The sequence below is a fragment of the Podarcis cretensis genome (assembly GCF_951804945.1).
Source record: "Podarcis cretensis genome assembly, chromosome: 7".
Classification (NCBI taxonomy): Eukaryota; Metazoa; Chordata; class Lepidosauria; order Squamata; family Lacertidae; genus Podarcis; species Podarcis cretensis.
In genome coordinates this window covers 56,815,468-56,841,595 of record NC_137176.1, presented here as the reverse complement: position 1 = coordinate 56,841,595, position 26,128 = coordinate 56,815,468, and the positions used below count along the sequence as shown (strand labels likewise).

General features: G+C 40.3%; 1 protein-coding gene and 1 long non-coding RNA gene across 2 annotated transcripts in view; both read right to left on the bottom strand.

Annotated features, from left to right (window-relative positions):
• Positions 1–1,192: 1,192 nt before the first annotated feature.
• Positions 1,193–4,269, bottom strand: LOC307220677. Its single transcript, XR_013841029.1, has 2 exons — positions 1,430–4,269; positions 1,193–1,337 (listed from the first exon to the last, which is right to left on the bottom strand). It is a non-coding gene; the product is annotated as an uncharacterized lncRNA (long non-coding RNA).
• Positions 4,270–12,386: 8,117 nt separating this feature from the next.
• RAB2A (RAB2A, member RAS oncogene family) overlaps positions 12,387–26,128 on the bottom strand; it is a 33,197-nt gene continuing 19,455 nt past the window's right edge. The window contains exons 6-8 of the mRNA XM_079984678.1: positions 25,658–25,769; positions 16,809–16,877; positions 12,387–13,524 (exon numbers count right to left, since the gene is read on the bottom strand). Of these exons, the coding sequence (XP_079840804.1) occupies positions 13,429–13,524; positions 16,809–16,877; positions 25,658–25,769 (277 nt within the window). The 3' untranslated portion in view covers positions 12,387–13,428. The remainder of the gene's footprint in view (positions 13,525–16,808; positions 16,878–25,657; positions 25,770–26,128) is intronic.

Sequence of the window (26,128 nt, the reverse complement as noted above, 5' to 3'; positions counted from 1 at the left end):
GGAATGTGGAACAAATTTGTGTCCCATATTATTCCCATCACCCTTTTGATCCCAAGGGGAATACTGAAAGATCACTTAACATAGATTAGCTACGATTTTCCATTAAAAACAACATTAATATAAGGTATTTTTAAAAATTAGTTAATGTTGTTGTTAAATAAAAAAGTAACTACTGTTTTTAAATCATTTTTTATTTATTACTAATATTACAAACATGGAGAAAGGGAACTAATCTATATTTATAGAAAATTCAGTATTTTCAAGTCACAGCTGCAGATTGTGATGGTTCATAATACAGTGGTACCTCGGGTTACATACGCTTCAGGTTACAGACTCTGCTAACCCAGAAATAGTGCTTCAGGTTAAGAACTTTGCTTCAGGATGAGAACAGAAACCGTGCTGCGGCAGCAGCAGGAGGCCCCATTAGCTAAAGTGGTGCTTCAGGTTAAGAACAGTTTCAGGTTAAGTACGGACCTCTGGAACGAATTAAGTACTTAACCCGAGGTACCACTGTATAGTCTTAGAATGCAATCCTATACATGCCTACTCAGAAGCCGCACAATGTGACTCACTCCCAGGTAAAAGTGTATAGGACTGCATTTGCAGCAAGCAGTGTCAAAACAATGTTTGAATTACTCCTTTTAACGAAGTATACACAAAAAGTATTTTTTTCAGGATAAGCTACATATCAACAGAGAGTTAAGCACACCTAAGCCTATTGATTTCAGTAGTCATTAGAAACTTAATGCCGGATGCATATATAAGTAACATGTTATGTGCAGTGAGGGGCATGAATGCATACTCACCTTTATTGCTACTGATGGCCTTTTCACAGTAGCAGTATGAACTGGTTCCTCAAGTTACTTCTCCTGAAAGTGAGTTGACTGTGGTTTCACCAAGCATGGGTGTTCCCCATCCACTGACAGTACACTTTCAAACTACAAAGCCTGCCACCCAGACAGGTCCTGCTTCCAAGGCCCATGCCCCAGCTCTACCTCTGCTGCATTCCATTCTCCTTTCTTTCAAATGCACCATTTTCAAATGTTTCTCCCCAGACTACATTTTCATCACCCAGGCCTACTCATAATTCTATGGCAACAATTTATGGTCCCTGTCACTGCATATGAAGCATGCATGTAAGTGCACACACACAACCGTTCATAACAAGGTCATGCACAGAAACAAACAGCGCTTACATTTCAGTGTATAATTGTATATTGCTTAGAATAAGTACCATAAATACACTTTGATCACCACTTCTCTTTTAGTGGATCCTTTATTGTGGCCAAGCTTTTGCTTGTAAGGCCTTCTTGGTGTTTAGGTTGATTGTTTTCATGCTGGCAAAAAGGAATAATGGAGAAGTGATAATGGGAAGATAAAACATAGCAGGAAAGCATACATACCAGTCCAGAAAAAAGACAATCCCCACCTGAAGACTGAATGGTGAAGCAAGAACACGTCTTATTTCAGTGACATTCAAAGATTTCATATTAGCCAGATCCTTAGTGAAGCGTCTTTGGAGTAGATGCAGCAAGCTGTTCCAGTATTTGACCTGCTGATGTGGACATCAGACAGCTGATGGAACACAACTTCACTATGAGGAAGCAGACACATGTGCTGCTAAGCTGGATTCATGCTAGGTGTGAAAATAGTGTCAGCTTTTCAAAAATTAACATGCAATCACTGCCTCCTCTATACACATCAACAAACTACAATTTGGATTTAAACGAGGAAACAAAGTTTGTCAATCATACTGCAATTAATTGGTTCATGGCAGATTCAAGAACATAGATAATGTCTACAGGATCCTACTTTTGGAAGAAAGATTCCTCCTCCTAATACATAGAAGATGATCCGTCTATTCACTAAGTGACAAGTAATTCAACATGGCATCTATGTACTGTCATGGTTTTCACATATTACATGACATGTCAATGATGTATTTGTAGCTTCCTAGGAAGACAACAGAATGCAAAGAGTTGTTCAAGCAAATAACAGGTTGAACCCAGTCAAATACAAAGCAAATATATTCCAGAGTGTTGTCAAATCAATCCTTCAGCGAAACAAGCCAAGAAATCCATGTGCAAAATCAAATCTTAAAAATGTTCACAGCTTTAGTTTGAAATTTAATGCATAAAAGTTTACACAATAAAACATGTTAGTATTCAAGATATCACAAGACTCTTTGTTGGTTTTGCTGCAGCAAACACGGCTATCCCTCTGGAAACTCTTATATATTTACTATTTTACTGAGCAGGGGCTCCCTTTTATTAACATACATACATCTATATATGTGTATATCTGAAGATACATGGTACACAGATTGAAATGCTAAGCCCAGTTCTATTCCATTGCCCTTAGACTGGACTTCCGTTGGAAGGAAGTTCTTCTAAGTGTTTATAACAAATATATTTACCGTATTTTTCCATGTATAAGACTAGGTTTTTTTTACCAAAAAAAATAGGTTTAAAATTGGGGCTTGTCTTATACATGGGTAGTGCTGAGGGGTGTTTTCTTAATTTGGAGTCCCCCAAAATAGGGGGCGTCTAATACATGGAAAAATACGGTATATACATAACTGAGAGCCTTTGCCATGGCAAGAAACAAGTACAAAAGTACATAGCTTTTGCTATCATTCATCATAAAAATCACAATTATTATTTTAATGTAAAATTATAAAAGACTTGTTCACACTACTTTGAAACAATCATTATGCATTAATAATGGCAGCAAAGAAGTAACTGAATGCAAAGCAAAATAGGAGGCTAATTCTTATTAGGATACTTTATTTTAGCTAACAATCTCTGCTTCTATAGAGAATTAATTCTGTGACATGCAGAATGGTTACACTGACTAGAAACTATTCCTGAGGTGATTCAGCAAGAAAAAAAATCCAGTAAGAAGTTAAGATTCTGTTCCCAGGATTGTCCCAGAGAACATTATGGAGAAAAATGATTCTCACATGATTTCCAATGGTATATGCTTGCACTAGCACTTCAAAAAGCTACTAAATGAACAGAAAGTTATGTCAGAAAAAGCCCAGGGAACCTACAATTTGATCTTTTTAGAATAATTGCTTTAAATTGAGTCGTTAGCTACCTCTCCTGCATATTTGTTGTCAGATTTTCAACAATTTTTTTAAAAAAATCTTATACCAACAAAAAGGACTATGAGGTACTAACCTAGAGGGATAAGGGAATATGGCACTGTGGCAGGGATGGGACCAAGTGAAAGGGAGAGGACCTGAAAAGGCATCATGCTCCAGTGCAGGATGTTTCCAGGTGGATTAGTTAACTTGTGCTGTGTGCGTGTGTGATATATATATAGTGTGTGTGTCTCAGGAAGTGTAAGCTTGAGTAAAAGAAGAAGTTAGCTAGAACTGGACTGAGGTCTAGGGTAGTGTTGTGACAAGCAAACTTCCTGAAATGAGAAGATGTGACCAAGTTCAAAAGATCCAAAGTGAATCACTCAAACACATTGCAAAATCTGCTGCAAGAAATGCTTTTGCAACTACACAAAATAATCTTGTGCATGAGATTTGCAAAGTCTGCTTGCATATATACAATACAAATATGAAACTATGCCAAAAACAATTCTTTTAAAAAATACAGTATTTATCGTTTAGAATATATGAAGTAGGTCAAAGCACAGGGAAAGAAGAAGACAAAGTTATAATAAGTTAGCTAAATAAAATTGCCTATACTTGAAAAACAGGTTCTCATCGGGAAGAGTTTCAGGGAAACATTAGTAAGGACTGTTGATGACAGATAATAAAATATGTGCTTAATGGCATACTGGTAAGAAGAGGAAAAGGGTTTCATAACCTGCAAGAGAGAAGAAAAGAAAAATGTGTAAGAACAAGCTGGATCCTGCTCCATTATGTCTGAAACACATCCTCGTCAACCTAAACCCTTTGGTCCAGACTGTAAGAACACCATCCTCCCCACTTCCACATTAGGGTGCCAAGCCCATTTTCCTCTGCTTTGTAACCTCTTCCTTTCCTTACTTCACAAACACCTCTTAACTTCCGCTCTCCAAGGTGCCCCTCCCCAACCCACAATTATCTTCCCACTAAGCTGCACTCTCCCCCCCCCCCCCCCAGTTTGGGGTGCGCTCCTAGATCCCCACACCCCCTTTCCGGAATTTTGCTTCCTTCCCAACTCTTCTTTAGAAGCCACCGATCATATCCAGGGCTCGAGACTGCACAGCCTTGTTTTGGGGGGGGGGCATCTTGCGCGCCCCGTTTCCACTCCTCCCTCCCTCTCTCGCACACACCTATCGCCGAGTCCTCCTTCCTCCTCCCGGGATTCCATTTCCTCCGCCCCTTGTTCCACTCCGTTTCTTACGTCACAGTCTCAGGGTTTTCCTTTTCCCTGACGGCACTTTCGCCCGCCGCGCCGATTGGCTGTGAACCGGAGCCAATGGGAAAAGACAACCCCCCCCCGAGAAATATATTCTCTGAGCTGGGTTGGCGAGGCGCGGGCAGGTTCCCCGGTCCCAAGGGAAGGGGGGGGGGGGGTCAGTTCGAGAAGTGGGCGGGGAAAAGAGAGAGAGAGAGAGAGAGAGAGAGAGAGAGAGACACACACACACACACACACACACGGGAGGGGGGAGGGGAAATCTCAAGCACCAGGTGGCTCCGGGCTAATCCCGTAAATTCGCGAAGAGGTCCTCCTGCCGATTTAAAAGGGCAGGCGCAAGAGCGGAGAAGAGGCAGCGAGTGTTCCCTGAGGCGGGAAAGGGCGAAGTCACCTTATTCCAGAGCATCCCTCCGCCACACACACACACACTTCCCCGCCACCCCACAGAGCAACCCTCCTCTTCTCCACGCGCGAACGAGACCGTCGTGCGCCCCGCCCCCCAGCACCCCATGCCTCACAGCTGCAGAGTTTCCCCGCGCAACAGTATCCCACGCAGGAAGCAGAAAATGCCGCCTCAGCCAGGGAGTCGTCGCCCCCCCCCCGCCGCCCTCCACACACAACAAAAGCCGCCGTCCTCCACAACCCTTCCGGGCGACCCGGGCAGGAAACCTCACGAGGAAACGGAGACCCCACCCACGAGCGGCAAGTCCGCCCTCCGCCTGCCTCCTCCTCCTCCCCGGAGCAGGACGGCGGAGAGTCCCTCGCGCCTCGCCGGCGGTTCCCTTAGCAGTGCGCCCACAGGAAATGGGAGAAGCCGCCGCCGCCGCCGCCGCTCTGGCTGGCAGCCCTTCAGCGCTTCCCGCAGGAAACTCCGCCGAGCTGCTCACAAAAGAGCGCCCGCTTCGGCGCCTTCGGGCCATTTTCGGCCGCGATCCTGAAGCACGTTTGTATTCAGAAAGCAACCCCGCTGGGCTCAGAGTCGTGACTTTTCTGCAAAGGCTTCGCTTTCTCTGCCGCTTTGAGAAATGGCTCGTGTTTTCCCTCTTCCTGCTTTGCAAAGGAGGAAAGAGGGTGCCCAGGCAGAAACGTTTGTCTAAACTAGCAACGTGGCCAGAAGTGTGATTTAGGAAACACAAAAAAACCTGGCATTGGTCAGATCTATGCAGAGTTTAATCTCGCACAATCTTTTCTCCTTCTCTCGAGTAAGTTGCTCTGGAAGCACCAGGCCCCAAAAGCAGGCGGGGGGGGGGGGGCGGGGACGGGACTAAACAGAAGATGTTGCTGGACTCCAAGTCCCATCACCCGGAGTCACAAGGCCGAGAGGTACGAATAATGAGAGTTGGAGTCCATCACCGTCTGGAGTACCACAAAGGAAAGGTAATGCAGACCCTCCAAGTATCTATTTTCCAGGGATGTTCCTGATTTAGAGAAGCTGTCCCGGTTTCTGATATGATCTCAGAAATGTCCTACTTTTCCTTAGAATGTCACTATTTTCATTGGAGAAATGTTGGAGGGTATGGCATTATCCGACTGTCAAGCCGTCTGAAGGCATCCTGTATAGGGAAGGTTTTTAAAAAGTTTTACAGTGGTGCCCCGCAAGACGAATGCCTCGCAAGACGGAAAACTCGCTAGACGAAAGAGTTTTCCGTTTTGAAGGTGCTTCGCAAAACGAATTTCCTATGGGCTTGCTTCGCAAGACGAAAATGTCTTGCGATTTCCTGCGGGGTTTTTTTCCTTTCCCCCTTTTTCTTATCCGCTAAGCCGCTAATAGCGCTAATCCGCTAAGCCGTCAATTGCCTTGCTTCACAAGACGAAAAAACTGCTAGACGAAGAGACTCGCGGAACGGATTCTTTTCGTCTTGCGAGGCACCACTGTATTATGTTTTTATATATGTTCAAAGCTGCCCAGAGTGGCTGGGGCAACCCAGTATGAGGTATAAATAGTAAAATTATCATTATGGAATGGGACATCCCTTTTCTCATCAGAGAAATGTTTGAGGGTATGGTAATGTTTCTTGACCCTTTGCATTGAATAAAAGTAGGGGGGAAATGAGAAGTCACTGTGAAATTAGATTACAGTATTCTGCATTAAATTAAGAGACTGCAAAGATTAGGGATACTGTACACGTGGAATATTATTGATGGACAATTGTCTGGTTTATGCTGCACATTAAATATGATTTAATAAAAAATAATTAACTCAGATCTAGACTGAGTCTTTTGTACTTAAAAATGGAAGAACAGGTGGGAGGGTGCAAAATGTAATGTCAGCAGCACCCATGACAGCTGTTGCTGTTAACTGCAGGTTGTGTGTGAGTGGTACTGTCTACAGGAAGGAAATAAATATTCAGATAGCTTAGTTGGTTAGACCGTGGTGATGATAATGTCAAGGTTTCAGGTTCAATCCCTGTATGGGACAGCTGCATATTCCTGCATATATGATCCTCAGGGTCCCTTCCAACTCTACAATTCTATGATTCTATGAACAGAAGAGCCCACTGGATCAGGCCAATGGCCCATCTAGTCCAACATCCTACCAGATGTCTGTGGAAAATATGCAAGTATTCGAAACTAAATACTATCACAGCATCGATTTGTACAACAGCATTATTATACTGGCAGTTTTATTTTCATTTTCTTTCCTAATTACCCTTATCATGGAATTTGCCGTTGTCATGAGTGCCATGCCCTGGGTTACCTAGCACTTCACACTAGTGTTCTGTGGCCTGTTCTAATTTATGGCCTTTAAATGACTTGGGCCTAACACATCTTTTCTCACAACTGAAGCCCAAACAGAGGCATTTGCACAGTTAGTTCAATAGTTATAAAATCCATGTGCATTGAAGGTCACCAAAGCCTGAGCTTAAGGTTCTCTCTGCAGTTCTCCTAAAACAAAAGTATTGGTTGGGAGGTACCTTATTTTGAAACTAAATTCTACCAGATAGCTCCTACTATTGATGTCCCTCCACAGTTCTCACATGTGATGGTGTCAGGCACACAAGTAATTATCACTGGCTGCATAAAGAATCCTTTATTTCAGAGGCACAATATTTCAGAGCCCACTAAGTGTGAGCAAGGAGCAGAATTTCAAAAACAAGGGACGTAGACATGTAAGTAGTAATGGGCAACCGTCCTTTGACTCAGTTTAGAACTGCACTGGGTAAACCAAGCTATTACAAAAATCAAGAAAGAACTTCTTTATTCACTGCACCCAGTTCAGAAATTGTAACCTGCAAATGCCTGGATTCTGCTCACTTAGCTGGCTGGCAGCTGCATCAACATAAGGCCTTCCTTACTTCCTGGTTTGCTAGCAGCAGTTGCCCATCCGTTGATAACATTACAAAACCCAAACTTGGTGGGATCTGGACTCAACTTGTAGTGTGGCAAGAAACTTTGAATAGAGGTGTATGTATTCTGTACTCTCCTCACCCCATGTTATTCTTCATCACTACAGTGGTACCTCTGGATACGAACGGGATCCATTCCAGATCCCCGTTTGCATCCTGAAGCGAACGCAACCCACGTCATTTTGACCGTCTGCCTGAGCAGCGAAACCCGGAAGTAACACGTTCTGTTACTTCCGGGTCGCCACGGTGCGCAACCCGAAAGCGCTCAACCTGAAGCATATTTAACCCAAGGTATGACTATAGTTCTAAACATATTTCAGAAATGTTAAAGCATTTGCTTTATGTGGCTGTGGATAAGTTGAGAAAAAGGTATGTGAGTAGCTTCCTAATATTGCAGTTGTCTACCAACGTTTACAAGGCCAGTCATGCCAAACAGAACATTTGAAATGTTTTAGTGCTTAAAAAAAAATCAAGACGTATTTATGATTATTTAAAAAAAAATCTAATGTAAAACTTCATTAGTCTTTTCACCTATGTAAGGAAGGGCTAAGGTCCTTGAATGGTGTATACAAGGGCACATTTAGTTTCTAAATTGAGCATTCTTATCTATAAGAAAAGGTGATTTATTTAATTACACACCCCTTGACAGAACTACAGCCCTACTTAGTGGGTCAATTTCACCCTCTCTAGTCAGCACTGTATACAGTGAGGTTTTCGTAGCAACAGTCTTTTAACTCAAGCCAATTCTACAGTAGGAAAAACTTTTCAGCTGCTAAAGCAAGCAGGGAATAAGCCTCTGGCTCAGATCCTCCTTTACTGTAGCCTGAGTAGGGTAATATACTGTAATTGGTTTTCCACATTTGCCAAGAGTCTGTTTCCTCTTATCATCCACAATATTTAACACAGGGCTTGTAATAGGTCCAAAAATAATAAAATCAGTCCCAAGAATAGAAGTGATAGATCCATAACATGCTGCTTTTTGTCATGGTCTTGGCTTTGTTAGAGTCTGTTAGTAGTTTTTATTACCAAATGATGTGGTTTCTTTCATGCGCAGCAAACCTAGTAAAGACATTTCATCAGCTACTTACATAGTACCGACATGGATTATTTACAGACTGAGACTTCAGTGGCACAATAAAACAAAATTAGTATGGTATACTATTAACAAAGTTACGATGTAGTTAGAAAAGAAACTCTGCACCTCGACCAGTGAAAAAGGAGCAGTACAAGAACATATGTATATAAGCCTCCTCTTGGGAGAAATCACCAATATGTGGAGTTAATTATATTTTTGTGTATGTAAGAATAGTTATATAATTCTTTTTGCTGCAAAAAACATACTATATTTGTAGTACGGTTTTAATATGCATTTTCCCACATTGTAGTTTTAAGGCAGATAGGAGATAAAGGTATTTTAACAAGTACAGATGACAAAATATGTAACTACAAATGCTTACACTGCAACTCTAAACCTGCTTACGTGGGAGTAAGCCTGACTGAAATTAGTGGAAATTATTGAGTAGACATGCACTAGATTCTGCTGTTATTTAGAAAGAGTACATTACATTGAAGGGACGTGGGTGGCGCTGTGGGTTAAACCAGAGCCTAGGACTTGCCGATCAGAAGGTCAGCGGTTCGAATCCCTGCGACGGGGTGAGCTCCCGTTCCTCGGTCCCTGCTCCTGCCAAGCTAGCAGTTCGAAAGCACGTCAAATACAAGTAGATAAATAGGTACCGCTCTGGCAGGAAGGTAAACGGCGTTTCTGTGTGCTGCTCTGGTTCGCCAGAAGCGGCTTAGTCATGCTGGCCACATGACCCGGAAGCTGTACACCGGCTCCCTCGGCCAATAAAGCGAGATGAGCGCCGCAACCCCAGAGTCAGTCACGACTGGACCTAATGGTCAGGGGTCCCTTTACCATTACCATTACATTGAACTCTAAAGTTAGTCTAAAGGCAGGGACTGGGAACTTATGGCCCTCCATGTTGTTGGATTCTAATTCCATCAGCCAGCCAGCATGACAAATGGTCAAGGATGATGGGAGTTGTAGTCAAACAACAGTGGAAGGCCACAGATTTTCCAACCCTGTCATAAAATGCATACAAACTGTATGTAAATGGAAACTCTGGAATACACTTACACCTAAGAAAAATGTATCTCACTGCTGGGGTCTCTTCCTACAAAGCTTCAGCCATGGAGTTTTCTAGTGGCCATTTGATCTGATGTACCCACTTCTATGCAAATATAAACATTGCTTTTTAAAGTTCCATTCAGTAATATGGAGCAGATTGACTTGGTGCTTGTAATCACTATCCTACTGTGGCAATGGCCAACTATGTGTATGACAGATCTCATATGTACTGTCATAACAAAGTTCTTTCATCCAACCATATTTTCAGCACCTACAAAGTTTCTAATATATCTGATGTATTGATTTGACAGGAGAATTAACAATACCTGTTGAGAAACAATAGTTTGAAGTACAAAAGTCTATTAGCTGCTTAGTACCAAATCTGCAATAGGTAGGCTATGAACCAGCTCAAGCAAGGTAGAATATATACCGTATTTTTCTGTGTATAAGAAAATGTTTCTTCCAAAGTTTTTTCATCAAAATTTGGAGTCATCTTATACACTGGAGCATTTTCTCTGAATTTGGCATGTTCATTATCCCACACACTTCATTCAATTCAGTCAAAGGGTCGTGGGGAGTTATAGCCATTTTTTAAATTTCCTCATGAGCAAATGGAGGATGCAGAAAGGTGGTTTTTTTGTAGCCTCTGAAGTGCTCTGGAGTGAATGAAGCTGCTTTCTAAAGCAACAAATCAGAGTCTAAACAGTCTCTTGTGGTTGATGTAAGTGTAAGAGAGGGTTGTGGCTATCCAACACCAGACACTTTTCAATGAAACCAATTATCTGGACACAGGCCTGGTTTTGGCACTGAAACAGACCTGGTCATCCCAATGAATAACCTGTCAGGAGAGGTCCAGGCTTTTAAGTTAGGTTTGCTTACATCAAACTAGCCTTTAATGAACTGCACCAGCTGCTTTTCCCTTCTAGCCACAATCTGAAGTAGTAGAACTAAACTTGAAAAACACCAGAATGAGGCCTCTTCCATAGAAGCCTACCCATGTTTTGAAAATTTCTAATGAAGGTCTTCCAAGTACCTTCTTTAAGTGTGTTATGTAACAAAGAGGGTTTTTTCAACATTGGTGCCTGGAATATGCTAGTTTAAAAGGTAACCTAGTACCTACACTACAGTGGTACCTCAGGTTAAGTACTTAATTCATTCTGGAGGTTCGTTCTTAACCTGAAACTGTTCTTAACTTGAAGCACCACTTTAGCTAATGGGGCCTCCCGCTGCCACCGCACCTCCAGAGCACGATTTCTGTTCTCATCCCGAAGCAAAGTTCTTAACCCGAGGTACTATTTATGGGTTAGCGGAGTCTGTAACCTGAAGCATATGTAACCTGAAGTGTATGTAACCTGAGGTACCACTGTATTTTTCTTGGCACCAGGTTAAAACATTTCTATTTTTCCAGGCATTTTAATTTGTGCAGTACCTCAACCTGCCACGTTATGTTTTTAGCTTCTGCTTCATATTATTGTCCATGCTGTCATTTTATTTATCCTCTTCTCCCAGGTCTTTGATTAATTAAACAATCTATGGCTTTTAAAACGGTGTGGGGCTCTTACTGTTTGTCGCTATGGTATGCATCTTTATATTGTAAAACACCCTGTGATCTTCTGATGAAGGGCAGTACAGAAATTTAATAATGATAATATTGCTTATTTTAGTATTGATAGAAACAATCATTCACCAGCCCCAAATCTGTTGGATGATGGGTGGTATGCAAATATTTTGAATAAACAGATCACATTTAAGCCACCCTGGGTGCCTTTTCAGCTGAAGAGAAGAAAATGCTTAAAATAACTAAATGCTAAATTGATTGTGTGCACTGTCTTTGAGACTATACACATGCTTGCAATTAATCTAGAAATGCATTTGTGAGTTCTTGTGCAGCTGTATTATTATGTAAGGAAAAATTACTTGTACAAGATTAGCTTAGAAATGGACCTTAAATACACTTTAAATGTGTAGATTCAAAATTGAAAAAAAAATTACAAACCTTCACTTTGTTAAATAACGTTTTTTGGGGTGGGGGTGATTTTTTAAATGTACGAAGTAGTTCTCAGCAACAGGCACCAAATGTATAAGCTTTGTTTTACCTGTCAACAAATAGTTATTGGCTCCTTGCTAAGTACGGACTGGTCACCATCTCTCTGATTAATCCACCTCATGATTGCTGTGAAGCTCAAGTGCTGCTCTGAACTCAGAGGAATGAATGAGATACAGCTGTAACAAATAACTGGACTCCAAAATGCGTTCTTCAGCTAAAGTGTGCCCACCAAGACAACCTAAATATGGAAGAGCAAGAATTGTGGTATTCCATTTGAACATATCTATAAATAGTTTACCCTGGAAAACCCAGCAATACAGATTAGGGTCAAGAAAAGATGCTCTCATCTAGTTAAAGAGTGTCATTAATATTCTCTACTTGAAATATATAATTAAACAGGAGTTTATTTTGCAGTGATGTATACTAATTCATTAGAAGCATGGGGGAAATTGGAAAAAATCATGTGGAGTACAGCACTAAAGCATTTCCAAGTTTGGCCTTAATCAAGATTTTCAATCTGGCAGTTTTATTGTCACACCCCCTTCACAATAGACAAGATGCTTACCATATTAAGATTACAAGTTGTCACCAAAAAAGAAAAAGAACCAAATCAACTTTACACAGCCACTGTACATCTAAGTTGAAAAACTATCCTTGATGGAAATATACCTAGAAATGAAGAGGCAAATAACGTTTTAAGAAATATGAAGTCTTCATAATGTGCCATTTTATGAGTTTCAATGCTTCCTGTATTTTTCATTCATTATAATATGTTTAACCTACATAATTAAGGCAAACAGCTAATCCATTTCTGAAGAGGTGCTGTGGAAGTTGTGAGCAAATAGCAAACATTTGGCATTAAAATAGGCATATGTAGCTTCTAATACTATACATAAAGCATTTTTTGGACTCTAGGATAATGACAAAAGGACAAACATGCTAACAATGTCAATAAGGTTTAAAATTCAGCATCTAAGCAAATTCCTAATAATGCTTCTGTAGTTCCAAGCTCTAAATGTGTAGAATTTATGCAAATGCATTAAAGAATTATAGCTTGGCAAATACACCCAAGCAAGTTATTAAACTATATATACAGAAAGTAAATGATAAATACAGAAAAGAGTCCTTCTGTTTTTCTTTAGAGCCTTGAAAATGGACAAGAGTTGAAGACAGTTCTACAATATTAAACATTAGGAAACCACTGTAGTTGGGCAACCTAACTACACAAACTGATTAAAATACTCAGATGACTTTGTAGTGTTTAATACAGTTCGTAGTCAAGGGCACAAGACAACATTTAACAAAAAATAATCACATCAATTGACTTAGAAATCAAATGGAAATATAGATATGAATACAATCTCCAAAACCTGTCTTTTAAGTGAACATTAACCATTTATTCAAAGTTGTACAAGAATTTGAAGAATAAAGTCTTCTGCAACATGATGCCATCTTACAATAATTTCATGTCGTAGTTGAAATTGAGCGGGGGAGGGTGAAACAAGTTAGTAGGCCCCTTCAGGCAGCTAGGAAGTAAAAATAGGTTCAACAGCAGCCTCCACCAGCCTGTTGTCCTCCCTGATTGCCTGCAAGTGTTGCATTAGTAGCAGCATGCTGAGGGCCGATCTTAATGCCATTTGCCTGAAATAATAAAAGTTGAATGCACATTAATTTTTTTGGAACACTGCCACAGGCTACAGCATTTTAAAGTAGTTAATCTACTTCTGATTTATGAACATCTAAACTTATTGTCTCCTTTTCATGATAATCAAGCTGTAGGGGGAAAATCCTATTAAAAACAATGTCTGGTAGCAATTAAGGAAACAAAAATCAAGAATAGGATATATTATTTCATTTTTTCACCATTTCTGTACAACAGAATCCAATGTATATAGCATGGGCCAAACCTATACACAGAAGGTTTTCAAACTGTTTCATAACAGTAGAAATTCTTAATATGCCTAATAAACCTTTGGTCCCACCAAAAGAAGTAAGTTCAGGTTTCTTCTGGTCTCACACAGCAAACCCTTTTCTTCTCTTGACTGCATTTCCTTCTATGTTGAGTCAGCTGTACAGACTAAGGGCATACAAGTGTTCTGTGTCATCAATAATTTCTATGATCCCCAAAGACATGGCAAGTTGCCAAGAACCACACACAGAGTAGTTCTTTCATTCATCAAACTTACACTTATATCCTAACCCACACTCCCTCAAGTGGATTTTACCTAAAAATACAGCACTTTAAGAAAAGTAATACAGTAGCTTCAGAAATTAAGCTCTTAAGGAAACTTTGTGTCACAGTAAATCTCAGATTTATAGTGCTTGGCAGTTGTTCTGCAACAGTAGTAGCCTTGGGGTTTCTGGCACTAGCTCAGTATTGACAGCAGCTGATGTGGTTTCTTTTCGCTCTTTGACTCCTCTTTAATAAAAAGCATGCCCTATGGCTCATTGGTTTTGCCCCCTCTGGGCTGGTAGCAACTTCTTGAGGAATCAAGGAGCCAGACTTGGCACTGAGCCAAGTAAATAGCATGCACTGTTGGCTCTTGACAGCATACGGCAATCAAATCTCCATAAGGCACAGTAAAGCAGTCAGATTCTATATGAAACTCGACAGATACAACAAGCATTCTTTTTCAGAGCCAATGATTACTGTCCAATATATATTGCTATCCACTGCTAACTTTAAACCATATGTTCTTTAGTTATCAGATGAGAATGGTACTAGGGAAAATAAGGAGAGAGGCATAGTATATAGTGTAACCCTGCCTTCTCATGCTGGTATTGTGCTAGTCGTACCACTATTCCTGATAATTCTAGACCCTGCCACACTTCATTTACACACATCCAGGGGCCTGCAGCTCTTCAAGGCACAGCAGAAACATGCCCAGCATGAACAGGGGAAGGTTATAATATGTGCTGTTATGGATAAACCCCTCTCATATGCAGAGGAGGCTGGACAGAACTAATACAAAATGAGTAGTACAACTTGTGAAGATGCAACGTTTGCTCTAAGGAAGCTTCATTTTCAGAAAGTATTGCATGTGCCATATTTTAAATTTAAATAACACTGAACAGTTAGATTTATTTGGTTTCTTTATATAAAGATAGCCATTAGACCCATAAGAAAATAGTTGTCATTGAAGACATGGAGCCTGCACCTGCTGTCCAGCCAAAAAAGCTCCTCTCCACCCCATCACCCTGTTTACTATCTAGCCTGATGAAGAGTTCTGGAGAAGTTGAAAACTTGCACACTATTTTGTGATATTTTGGTTGGTCTCAAGAGGTAATTGCCCTAATACGGATTTGGTGACATTGTAACAAAGTGAATTCACTCCATCACTTTTATGAGCCGACTATCCTGTTCAAATAAGTTTTCCCTTGACTTGTGGGCACATGTTAGTTTTCAGACATTTTCTATTAGATAATAAAAATAATTTCTCAACACACAAGACCACATTCAAATTACATATTCACTACCGGAGACTGATAATCTTCATCAGAGAAAACCAGTAAGGTGATGTCACTTTGTGAAAAATAAGCAAAATTTAAGAAAAGTAAAACTAACACATATTAGTTTTCCAGTATTTAATCTTCAGAAGAACTGAGAATAAAGAAGAATGGAAGAATAACTCTGAAGACAACCCTCCAAAGCCTTTTCTACAGTCTCATAAATGAAGGAACTGTTGCATGGTCATACTGGAACCTCCAGATGCTGAGCAGATGAGACCTCTCTAAAAGTAAGTGCATATGACAACATTGCCAGAGTTGTGAGTTTGTAACACAAAGCATTTTACTGAGCAATGTGTTTCAACAGAAAGTAAAAATGGAGGAAGGTCTCATCTGACAGTTAATATCCTCTAGGTCTGAAATATTAGAATTCTATTTCATCACAGCCATTTGCCAAATAAAAGGCAAACAGGAAATAACATAATAAAATGTACTACACCTAATAAGGGCTGTATCCCAATATAGTTTTTAGATAGTCCCAAAGATTGGATGTGCCTAATGGGGTTTTACTTTTATTCTTTTAGCAACAGATCCCATGAAAAACCACTAACTACTTTTGAAATCTCCCTCAGTTTCAAAAGTAGTTTGCAATGCAGCACACAGTCTGGTTTTCAAGAAACATATGCTCAAAGCTCCCTAGGATGTATGAAATGATGTGTGTGGTTGTTTGGATTCCAGCCACTAGCTTCCCAATTAATGAATCAGTGACCTAGAGATGAAAGACTAGCTCTGACCATCCAGTCTATGACAATCTGTCATTTTTAATTAAGGAAGTATATTGTGAGACTTTGAAGAACATACCACGGAGATCTCAGCATGCATCAATATGACACCCATGAACTAAAGAATCTGCAGACATGGATGGTATGTACACCTATTTGAAATATGGTTTTCAAATCTCTCAAAATGAGCAAAACTAGAGATGACCAATTCCACGTATATAGAACTTAGCCATTTAACACCTCAGTCCTATGGCTACTGACTTGAAAACAAATCCCAAGTTCAAGAGGCCTTACTCTGATGTAATTACACATAAGATGGCATGCTAAATCTTGAATATAGTAAAAATTTCATGCGTCTCATATTTATTCTGTCTCTGACAGTACCCAACTCACATGTGGCAGACAAATTATCCTTTTGACTACTCATTTTTACTGGGAAAATGGTTTCTGAAAGTTGCTGATATCATATGGAGAAACGGATACAAATGATGGATACTTTTCCTTTGGAAGATTTAAGTTGAGTCTTGGTTGGAGAGAGGAATTTTATACTTCATACTCCACAATTCTAACTATATCTACCCCAAAACAGAGTATACAAGGAGCTCAGCATATGTTCAGTGTGTGTAACGAGCTTGGTGCAAGATGTGAGAATTGTTATTTTGTCTCTTACATCATTCTAACATTTGAAGAACTTACCTCATTATTAATGTCAAAAACGCCTTCCTGTATTTTCTCATAGATTTCCTTTGCTGTATTAATAAACGCCTGAAAAATAAACAAACCCAAATTATGGATATGTGCACTTCATAAATATAGCACAATAAAAGCACAGAATTTTTGTCCCAGTAAAGGTAGGGTGTGTGTGAATCTCCCAGTGAAGATGACATGAAGGGCTCTTCAGTGCCTGCTGGAAAGTCTTGCAGGAAGGGGAAGGATTAGGATTGTGTGTATGTATGCAACAAGATTAAGCAGAGCCCCCTCTTTCCACTAAATGAGGATGTTTCATAAAGAGGGGAAAACTTTTTTTTCCTTTTCCCATTCACTAGAAAGTGCCCACTCCTTACTATATAGCAACTTAGCAACTTTTTAAGCAAACTACTTGTGAATCTAGCCCATAATGTTATATTCTAAGTGGCTATGCAGAGTCTCACACGGACAGTTTTTTGTACCATTGGCTATCTGATCCTTTGCAGCGTGTTCATTTATTTCTACTCTCAGCTTCCTGTTACTTAACCAGGTCCTGAGCCACAAAATGATCTCACATTATTCCATGACTGCTAAGTTTACTCAGGGGTCTTTAGTGAAGTTGCTTATATAGCTATAGTCAAAAAAGAGGAAGCATATTAACAATATCTACAAGATACATAAGTGCAAGAGTGTTGATCAGAACATCTATTAACTTCTGTGTCTTCACAGCGCAATGTCTGCCTATGTCCACAGAACTAAGTTCCTGTTGATCCTTATAACCCTGAACTTTTATCTCATCCCCCTGCTCTCCTTCCTTGCATTTTATCATTAGGCTTCTGAAACTGAATTAGCTTTAATATTGTTTACATAGCAAGCAATGTTACTATAGATGCATTTTAGCTCAAGGAAGCCAAACTTCCCTCCCATTGTTTTCAAAATTTCTCACAAAAATAATGACAACCTTACATATGATGGAGAGGTATCATCTTAAAGTACAAAACATTTCCCGCTCCCAAAAGTCTACAGGAAACATTGACTTTAAATTATTACCACGCCTAACGTATTGGCCAATTATTATTTAATGCACAAAATGGCTTTGTTTCCCCATTTAATACTATGAGAAGAATTTGAAAGACAATATACTATGTAAGATTTTAATGGCAGTAGCAAAGTTAGCCAATATCGCACATCAAGTTCTTTTGACTCCTTACAACCCTACAATGCAGCTATCATCTACTCAAGCTTGCCACGCCTGGTCACAAATCTAATTCAAATATTAAAAAGTAAACAGAGTTCATGGAGGGGAACAAATCATACCTTTCCTCATTTCTACACTGGAAGCATTTGACTGCTGAACTTGCCACCAGAGCTTTGTTTCCTAATTAACAGGACTGATATGTTTTCACCTTTAAAGGCCTTACAGCTCCCTAGAGTAATCAATCTACTGCAGCTCAATTACTGCACCAAGTGCATACCACAGCCAGTGAAGGAGACTTGAACAACTGCAGCCATGAGTGGAAAGATATGAATATGCATAAACTCTAAGTGGGTGATCGAATCATCACAGAGGGTCATGAGAATTTGCAGCAAAATAATGAGAAGAATTAATCATTGCAGATTCACAAGGCACGTAGGAAGTGAGTAGGTTTTTCAAACGTGCACTGGAGCTCAGAAATTGGCTTGCAGCCAACTCTGAATTGATTTGCATTCTTCAGAAATGGAAGTTTTCAATATAAAAAAAGAAATACATTGTATTTTGGCTTCTGATAAAACACCAATTACTGCAAGGGCATAATATGCCATAGTAATTGAAAACTACTTATAACTTTGGAACTTCATACAACTGTAATCTCTTATGCAATCTGCTTTGTTTTCATAAAACATTTTTTAAAAAATTCAATTCTCAAATATTAGTTCATCTTGACGGCTCACCCTTAAAATATTTTTTAAAAAATTCAGGCATTAAATCCAAATCATGTGCACATGCAAAGAGGAGTATGGCATTATTTAGACATCTATTAAGAAGCGTACTGATGGCAAATAAAGGTCATGATACAGCAACTAAAATGTCATGATTGAAGTCCCATATATGTGGGAGGCTCCCATGCTCTTTTATGACTGTCTACACAGATAGTGGCTAAACTACATGTCATGGTAAGCCAATATGAAACAAATGCCAACAAGAGATAGTGGTTTGTAGTTTGCACTTCCCAAACAAGTCACAAATAAAAACCAAGGTTTGTTCTTAGTTTTATAACCTAGATAAAGCACTTGCAATTTCTCCATTTCATGTTATGTAAACGTATAACTGTTAACATATGCTTACTCTTTCACTCCAACAAAACTCATGGCTTCTGACAATTATCCATTATAATGTCAATATCCTATGAAGGTGATCATAGGTCAATGGTAGACTATGAATCTGCCATGCATTTATTAACTCCAACATCTGAAGGCACAACAAGAAAGAAAAGCGGGAAGCATCTAAAGAAACCGGTGTGGCTGTATAAGGAGCTTACAGAGGAACTGAGATGAGGAAAAGGGAATGTATAAGAAATGGAAGGGAAATCCCAAAGGAAGAGTATAAACGAGTAGCCAACAGTTGCAGGGAGAAGGTCAGGTGGGCCAAAGCTCTGAATGAGTTCCAGCTTGCAAGAGGTTAAAAATAATACAAAAAGGATTCTTTGGCTAGTGTGTCCAGTTCTGGGTGCCACAATTTAAGAAGGATATTGACCAGCTGGAACATGTGCAGAAGAGGGCAGCCAAGATTATCAAGGGTCTGGACCAAGCCTTATGAGGAATGGTTGAGTGAGTTGGGTATGTTTAACCTAGGAAAGAGGAGACTGAGAGGAGATATGATAGCCATCTTAATATCTAAAGGGCTGTTATATGGAAGAGAGAACCAGCTTGTTTTCTCCTGCTCTGGAAGGTAGGACCCAGTAAGAGCTATTTTGACAGTGGAATGGACTCCCTCGGAAGGTTGTGGGCTCTCCTTCCTCATCAGAGGTTTTTAAGCAGAGGCTGGATGGCCATCTGTCGTGGATGCTTTTCTTGAGATTCCAGCAATGCCAGGGGTTGGACTAGGTGATCCTCGGGATCCCTTCCAACTCTACAATTCTATTATCCTATCTCTGGTTGAAAAGATATCAGTTGGTAGGACTGAGAAAGCCTAATGACATCGTGTGATTTCAGGCCAAAGTCTCACATGTTTCTATCTTTTTTGGTGTCAAGATTCAGCAGTATGCCAATCTGTCTTAGTTTAAATAAATCCATAACCGCATAATCTGACTGAAGATGCAAATTATGGAAATGTTATAGGTTTAACATGGGGACAAGACACATTTTTAAAGGTAGACAATATGTTGGTTGCAGCTTGTCAACAAACTTGCAAAATTTATTGGCATATTAGTATGCACAAGAACACCTATAAATAAATGGTTGATTTAATAAAACTCAAAATTTATGAACATGACTTTTGCTACAAAAAGAAAAATACTTTCTCTTTACAGAACATTAAAATAATCAGATTCTGACTTTTCTCTTCATGTAACATGCTGCCACCTGGTGGCTTTCAATATTAATTTATATTTACAATGGTCAATGATTTTCAATATTAAACTAGAAAATTTCTAATAAGGTAAAGGTAAAGGTACCCCTGCCCGTACGGGCCAGTCTTGACAGACTCTGGGGTTGTGCGCCCATCTCACTTAAGAGGCCAGGGGCCAGCGCTGTCCGGAGACACTTCCGGGTCACGTGGCCAGCGTGACATCGCTGCTCTGGCCAGAGCCAGAGCCAGAGCCGCACACGGAAACGCCGTTTACCTTCCCGCTGGTAAGCGGTCCCTATTTATCTACTTGCACCCGGAGGTGCTTTCGAACTGCTAGGTTGGCAGGCGCTAGGACCGAGCAGCGGGAGCGCACCCCGCCGCAGGGATTCGAACCGCCGACCTTTCGATCGGCAAGCCCTAGGCGCTGAGGCTTTAACCCACAGCGCCACCTGCGTCCCAAAAAAATTTCTAATAGTATAGTTTTATTTTTTTTCCTAATTCACTAAATATTATTATGCATATTAAGCTTAGGCTTCTCAGAAATTGAGGATGTGGGTGGAATCCAATGTTATGAAAACAAACTTTTGTTTGTGCAACAGGACTTCCCTTTCTTCTGTTTCCCCTTCATTGCTCCCTAAATCTGCTCTGGTGGATTGGGGGCCTGTCAGAGCACATTTTCAAGGCACAGAGGGGCTAAAGGTAAGAGAGGAAGAATATGTTCTGCTGTGTGAGCAGAAATCCATTCTGTTTATGCACAGCGTTTGACTAAACCCTATGCATTGCCACATGCCATCAAAACCACAAACCCTTGGCATGTTCAAGCACTGTTATTAAAATATTTTAGAAATCTTCCCTGACACTAAAATTTAGTGGTTCTCAAACTTTGGGCCAGATTTTCTGGTGCGTGCATCCATGCAGCAGCCATTTTTTGTTGCAGCCAAAGCTACTATTACTAAGCATAATATTGAGGCAACAAATACAGAAGCTCCTTTCCCTCTTTTTCTAGTTGACAGTTTTTTAGGAGGGAGCCCAAAAACAACCTGTTATAGTCCTTTCAACAATGCCAACATTTAATCTGTGACTTGATGTACAGACGTTGAACACACAGCAGTGCGCTACATATAAGATTCTGTATGCTTACTTTGGTTGCTGGTAGGTGCATGTCTTGTGTCTGCAAGTTTTAAAAAACTAAGAAACACTTCTTAATTTTTGTATATTACCTACTAGTTTAAAAGTGCCCTGAATTTGTGACAATTGCACTAGGGTTTCTTTGGACCAATTTGCACTAAACAATAAACCATACTACTTCACTAGTACATGGAGGAAACAAGCCATGATAGTTCAAATTTGTTCTTCTCATAAATCAGTTTTCTTGAGCAAATATAATGCCAAGCCAGAGAGTCTGGTTTGTTTCTCCCCAGTGGAAGAACTATTAACTATAATTTACCATGAAGTATGAACGGTGCCTTTAAGGAAGAGCTAATGAATTAACTTTCTGAGGACTATGGCTCTGAAGTTCATGGCAATTGAGAGGAAACCAGATTTATGAACAAGGAAGAAATTACAACAGCAGCATATTTTAGCAAGGTACTCTGAAGTGACAGATGATAAGTGGTACAGGTGAACCTCGGTTTCCAAACATTTCGGCTGCCAAACTTTTCGAAAGCCAATTGCCCAAAAGCCAGAAGTGAATGCTTCCATTTTCGAATGTGCCTCAGAAGTCAAGCGGGTTCCAAGGCACGTTTTTCCATTTTTCCCATTGAATTTGCTGACAGCCCTTTGATCCTCAGTTTTCGAACGTTTCAGAAAACCGAGGTTCCATTGTAGTAGGAAAAACCAATAGAGAATGTTGAGGTAATCTAGACAAGATGAACAAGGTAGATAAGCACTTTAGTAATTAATAATGACAACAACAACAATTTTATTATTGGGCTAATCTCTACCAATAATTTTAGTTGCAGATGGGCTAAGTACTTCTGGTACAGCTAATTCTATGGAAAAGGAAAAGACTAAGACTAAGGAAAAACTAGAGAGGATTCTGTGAAAACAGAAAGGAGGATGGCAGAAGGAAATAAAAATGATGACTTAAATTGTGAGAGGACGTGATCTGTGGTGGAAAGTACAGTGGACCCTCTGGATACGAATGTAATTTATTCCAGGGGTCTGTACGTACCCCGAAAAGTCCGCAAGCAGAAGTGCCGCTTCTGCACATGGTGAAACCCAGAAGAATACACTTCGGATTTGCAGTGTTCGCAACCCGAGTTATGTTACCCGAAGGTAATGTAACCCGAGGGTCCACTGCAATACAGTAGTTTCAGAAAACAGAAAGGAAAGGAGCAAGAGACCCTAAAACTTGCAGGACATAGAGTGAGAACTGAAAGGAGAGATGTGGGATGAAGGCAAATGGAGTGGGGGGAGAGTAATGAGTGCAGAATATAAAGTAAAAAATAGTGAAAACTGGTGTAGGAAGGAAGAAATCACACATGTGGTAGGAGGATCAGGCCAAAGACCCATCTAATTCAGCATCCAACCAAGCACTTACGGGAAGCCCATGAGTAGGACTTGAGCGCAAGAGCTAACACAGTGATATGTAGAGGGGAAAGCAAGATAAAATTGCAAAAAACAAACACCTAAGTAAAATGAACAAAATGCACTAGGAAAAAATCCTCACCTATCACATGATCTGAGCACATTATTAAGGGATGATATAAATCTCATGTTCCTTGGCTAACATGAAAGACTTAATACATTGAAGTTGGAGAAAATGTGGAACTATAGAAGAAATATTCATCAAGAAGTTTATGCCTTCCCAAAAAAGTTTTGCACCAAAGCAGGACCAATCTCAGGAGCATAAACCATTTCCACCATTAAGGTCAGATTCAACTTTATTTGTGTCCCAGAGAATTTCCCATTACAGTCGTACCTTGGTTCATGAACACCTTGCAAGTTGAACGTTTTGGCTCCCGAACGCTGCAAACCCAGAAGTGAGTGTTCCGGTTTGCAAATGTTTTTTGGAACCCGAACGACTGATGCAGCTTCTGCAGCTTCTGATTGGCTGCAGGAACTTCCTGCAGCCAATCAGAAGCTGCGCCTTGGTTTCTGAATGTTTTAGAAGTCGAATGAACTTCCGGAACGGATTCCATTCAACTTCCAAGGTACCACTGTACCTGTTATCCTCCTAACATCACAGGATAATGAATAAAATTTAAGTCTACCACTTGTTAGCAACATGAATTCTGGATGGGCACCCTGGTGGACAATCATATGACATTGTCAATTTCATATTTAAAGCTCAGAAGGTGTTAAACTGTATAACGAGACTAGAAAATGGGGTTGGATGCAGAATTTGGTGTGAATGTTTAGCAAGCATTTCAGGAAGGCAAAATGGGGCCATGGCTGAGTACAGTCATACCTCGGGTTACAGACACTTCAGGTTGCGTTTTTTCGGGTTATGGACCCGCCGAAACCAGGAAGTACCGGAACGGGCTACTTCCGGGTTTCGGTAGTCACGTATGCGCAGAATCTCTAAATTGCGCTTTGCGCATGTGCAGAAGCACCAAATCGCAACCCACATGTGCGCAGACGCGCCGCTGTGGGTTGCAAATGTGCATAGCGCACAGATCATGATTGCAACCCAAGCGTCCACTGTACACAAAAACTACAGCTAGGTCATTTCTTTCCCAGTTTTACCTGAGCATTTTCACATGAGATTTGTTGAAGCACAGTAGTTCATTTATTTGTGGATTATTGCTGTTCACTGATAAAAGCAGAAGCATCTGCCTCCTGCCTTCATCAGATTAGTTTATATACAAAAGCTTGTTTAATATAAGAAAAGGTGAAGATAAGAAAACCACATATTCTTTTTATCTATCGGACCCCAACTTTTACTCAGAAGTAAACTCCACTCACTATGTGGGTTAAACCACAGAGCCTAGGGCTTGCCGATCAGAAGGTTGGCAGATCGAATCCCCGTGACGGGGTGAGCTCCCGTTGCTACCCGGTCCCTGCTCCTGCCAACCTAGCAGTTTGAAAGCACGTCAAAGTGCAAGTAGATAAATAGGTACCGCTCTGGCGGGAAGGTAAATGGCGTTTCCGTGCACTGCTCTGGTTTGCCAGAAAGCAGCTTAGTCATGCTGGCCACATGACCCGGAAGCTGTACGCCGGCTCCCTTGGCCAGTAAAGCGTGATGAGCGCCACAACCCCAGAGTCGTCCGCGACTGGACCTAACCGTCAGGGATCCTTTCACCTTTTACTCCTAGAGAAGAAGGTGCACTGGACTGCAATTATTAAAGCTATGTGGAACTGAGGAATACGGTGGAGAGATAGGGGTCAATTAACTCAGCTTTCAAGTGACTGAGTTAAACTTTATATGTCCCAATTGAGGAACAAGAAGTTCAAGTCTGCCCCTCTGAAAGCCACTGGGCTAATCTTCTTGCCCAACATGGGGTTCCATGCCTCAAGGTTTCTGTAAGAAACTTACAGTCTGCCCTGCACTTGCAACAATTACATGGGTACATTACTCAGCTTTAAGGGGGGGGGGAATAAGCTTTAGAAAAATCTAATGTTTAAATACAATTATATTTGGGCATCTAAATAAGGTAAAATTATGAAAATTGTGAATGTGACTATTAGCTGTTCACTGGCTAGAGTCTGGTTCTGCATATCCATTTGTAACTGACACTCCTGATTTAGTATCTTTCTTCTGAAAGTAACTTCCGGTGTGAGACATGACTGCCATCATTATCTCCAGCAGATTCCCTGCTCCCCACCCCCCAGCCTCATTTATTATTCAAGCACCAGCATTTCTTCCATGACCTCTGGGAAAGTGATCTAAAGGTCCATCTCAAGTATATTTTAAAAGCATGTGTACTGAAAATGGAAAATAATTCTTTCCAATTTTCCAAATCACTTTTATTTTTCTTGATTAATTTGTCAATTATTTTTCTCCCCTGTCCAAACACCCTTTGATAATTATATTATTACATTCTAGCTGTGTGTCGATCACACATAAGTGGGAGGACACCTGTATTTTATATTCAATTAACAAAATACTATGAATTGGTGATGCACATTCTTTTTCCAAAATCTCAAACATTTACCTAGAATGTTGAAAATAACTAGCAGAAGAGAAGATGGAGAGAGACAAAACTTACTTCTTGGCATTCGTTAATGACTCATACCAGATCAGGATCCTGGAGATTTGATTGGATCCAGAGACATTATTTTGATCTCAAAGCTGTGTCTCTAACTTCCCACCTAAATCATACTCAGAGAGTATTCATGTAATATAAAATAAATTACACCAAATTACCTCTTCTACGTTGGAAGCAGTTTTGGCAGACGTCTCCATAAAGATAAGCCCATGCTCTCGTGCAAATGCTTCACCTTCTTCCTTTTTCACTTCTCTTCTAGACTCTAGATCACTAAGAAAACAAGACATCAGTTGTTCCCTGTACAAGCACAAGCTAACTCACCTAGGCACATATCTTTACTTAAAATTAAGTCCATTTGTCTAGGTATACATTTGATGAAGTCCAATATAGAACCTTAATCACCTTCTAAGTGACTAAAAAGAAATTTATTCACTATTACTGATTAAAAACCAATGCTGAGGAGAGAAAAATAGGAAGGAAGATGGCAGAGAAGACATGCAGTCACTCCAAAAGCATCATATCAAATAACTATCAATGTTGATTTCTAACAAGAGATGCATCTCCTCAAAATTACACTGACAACATAATATGGAAAAATGACTCCTGGCAGCTTTTCAGACAGGATCCCA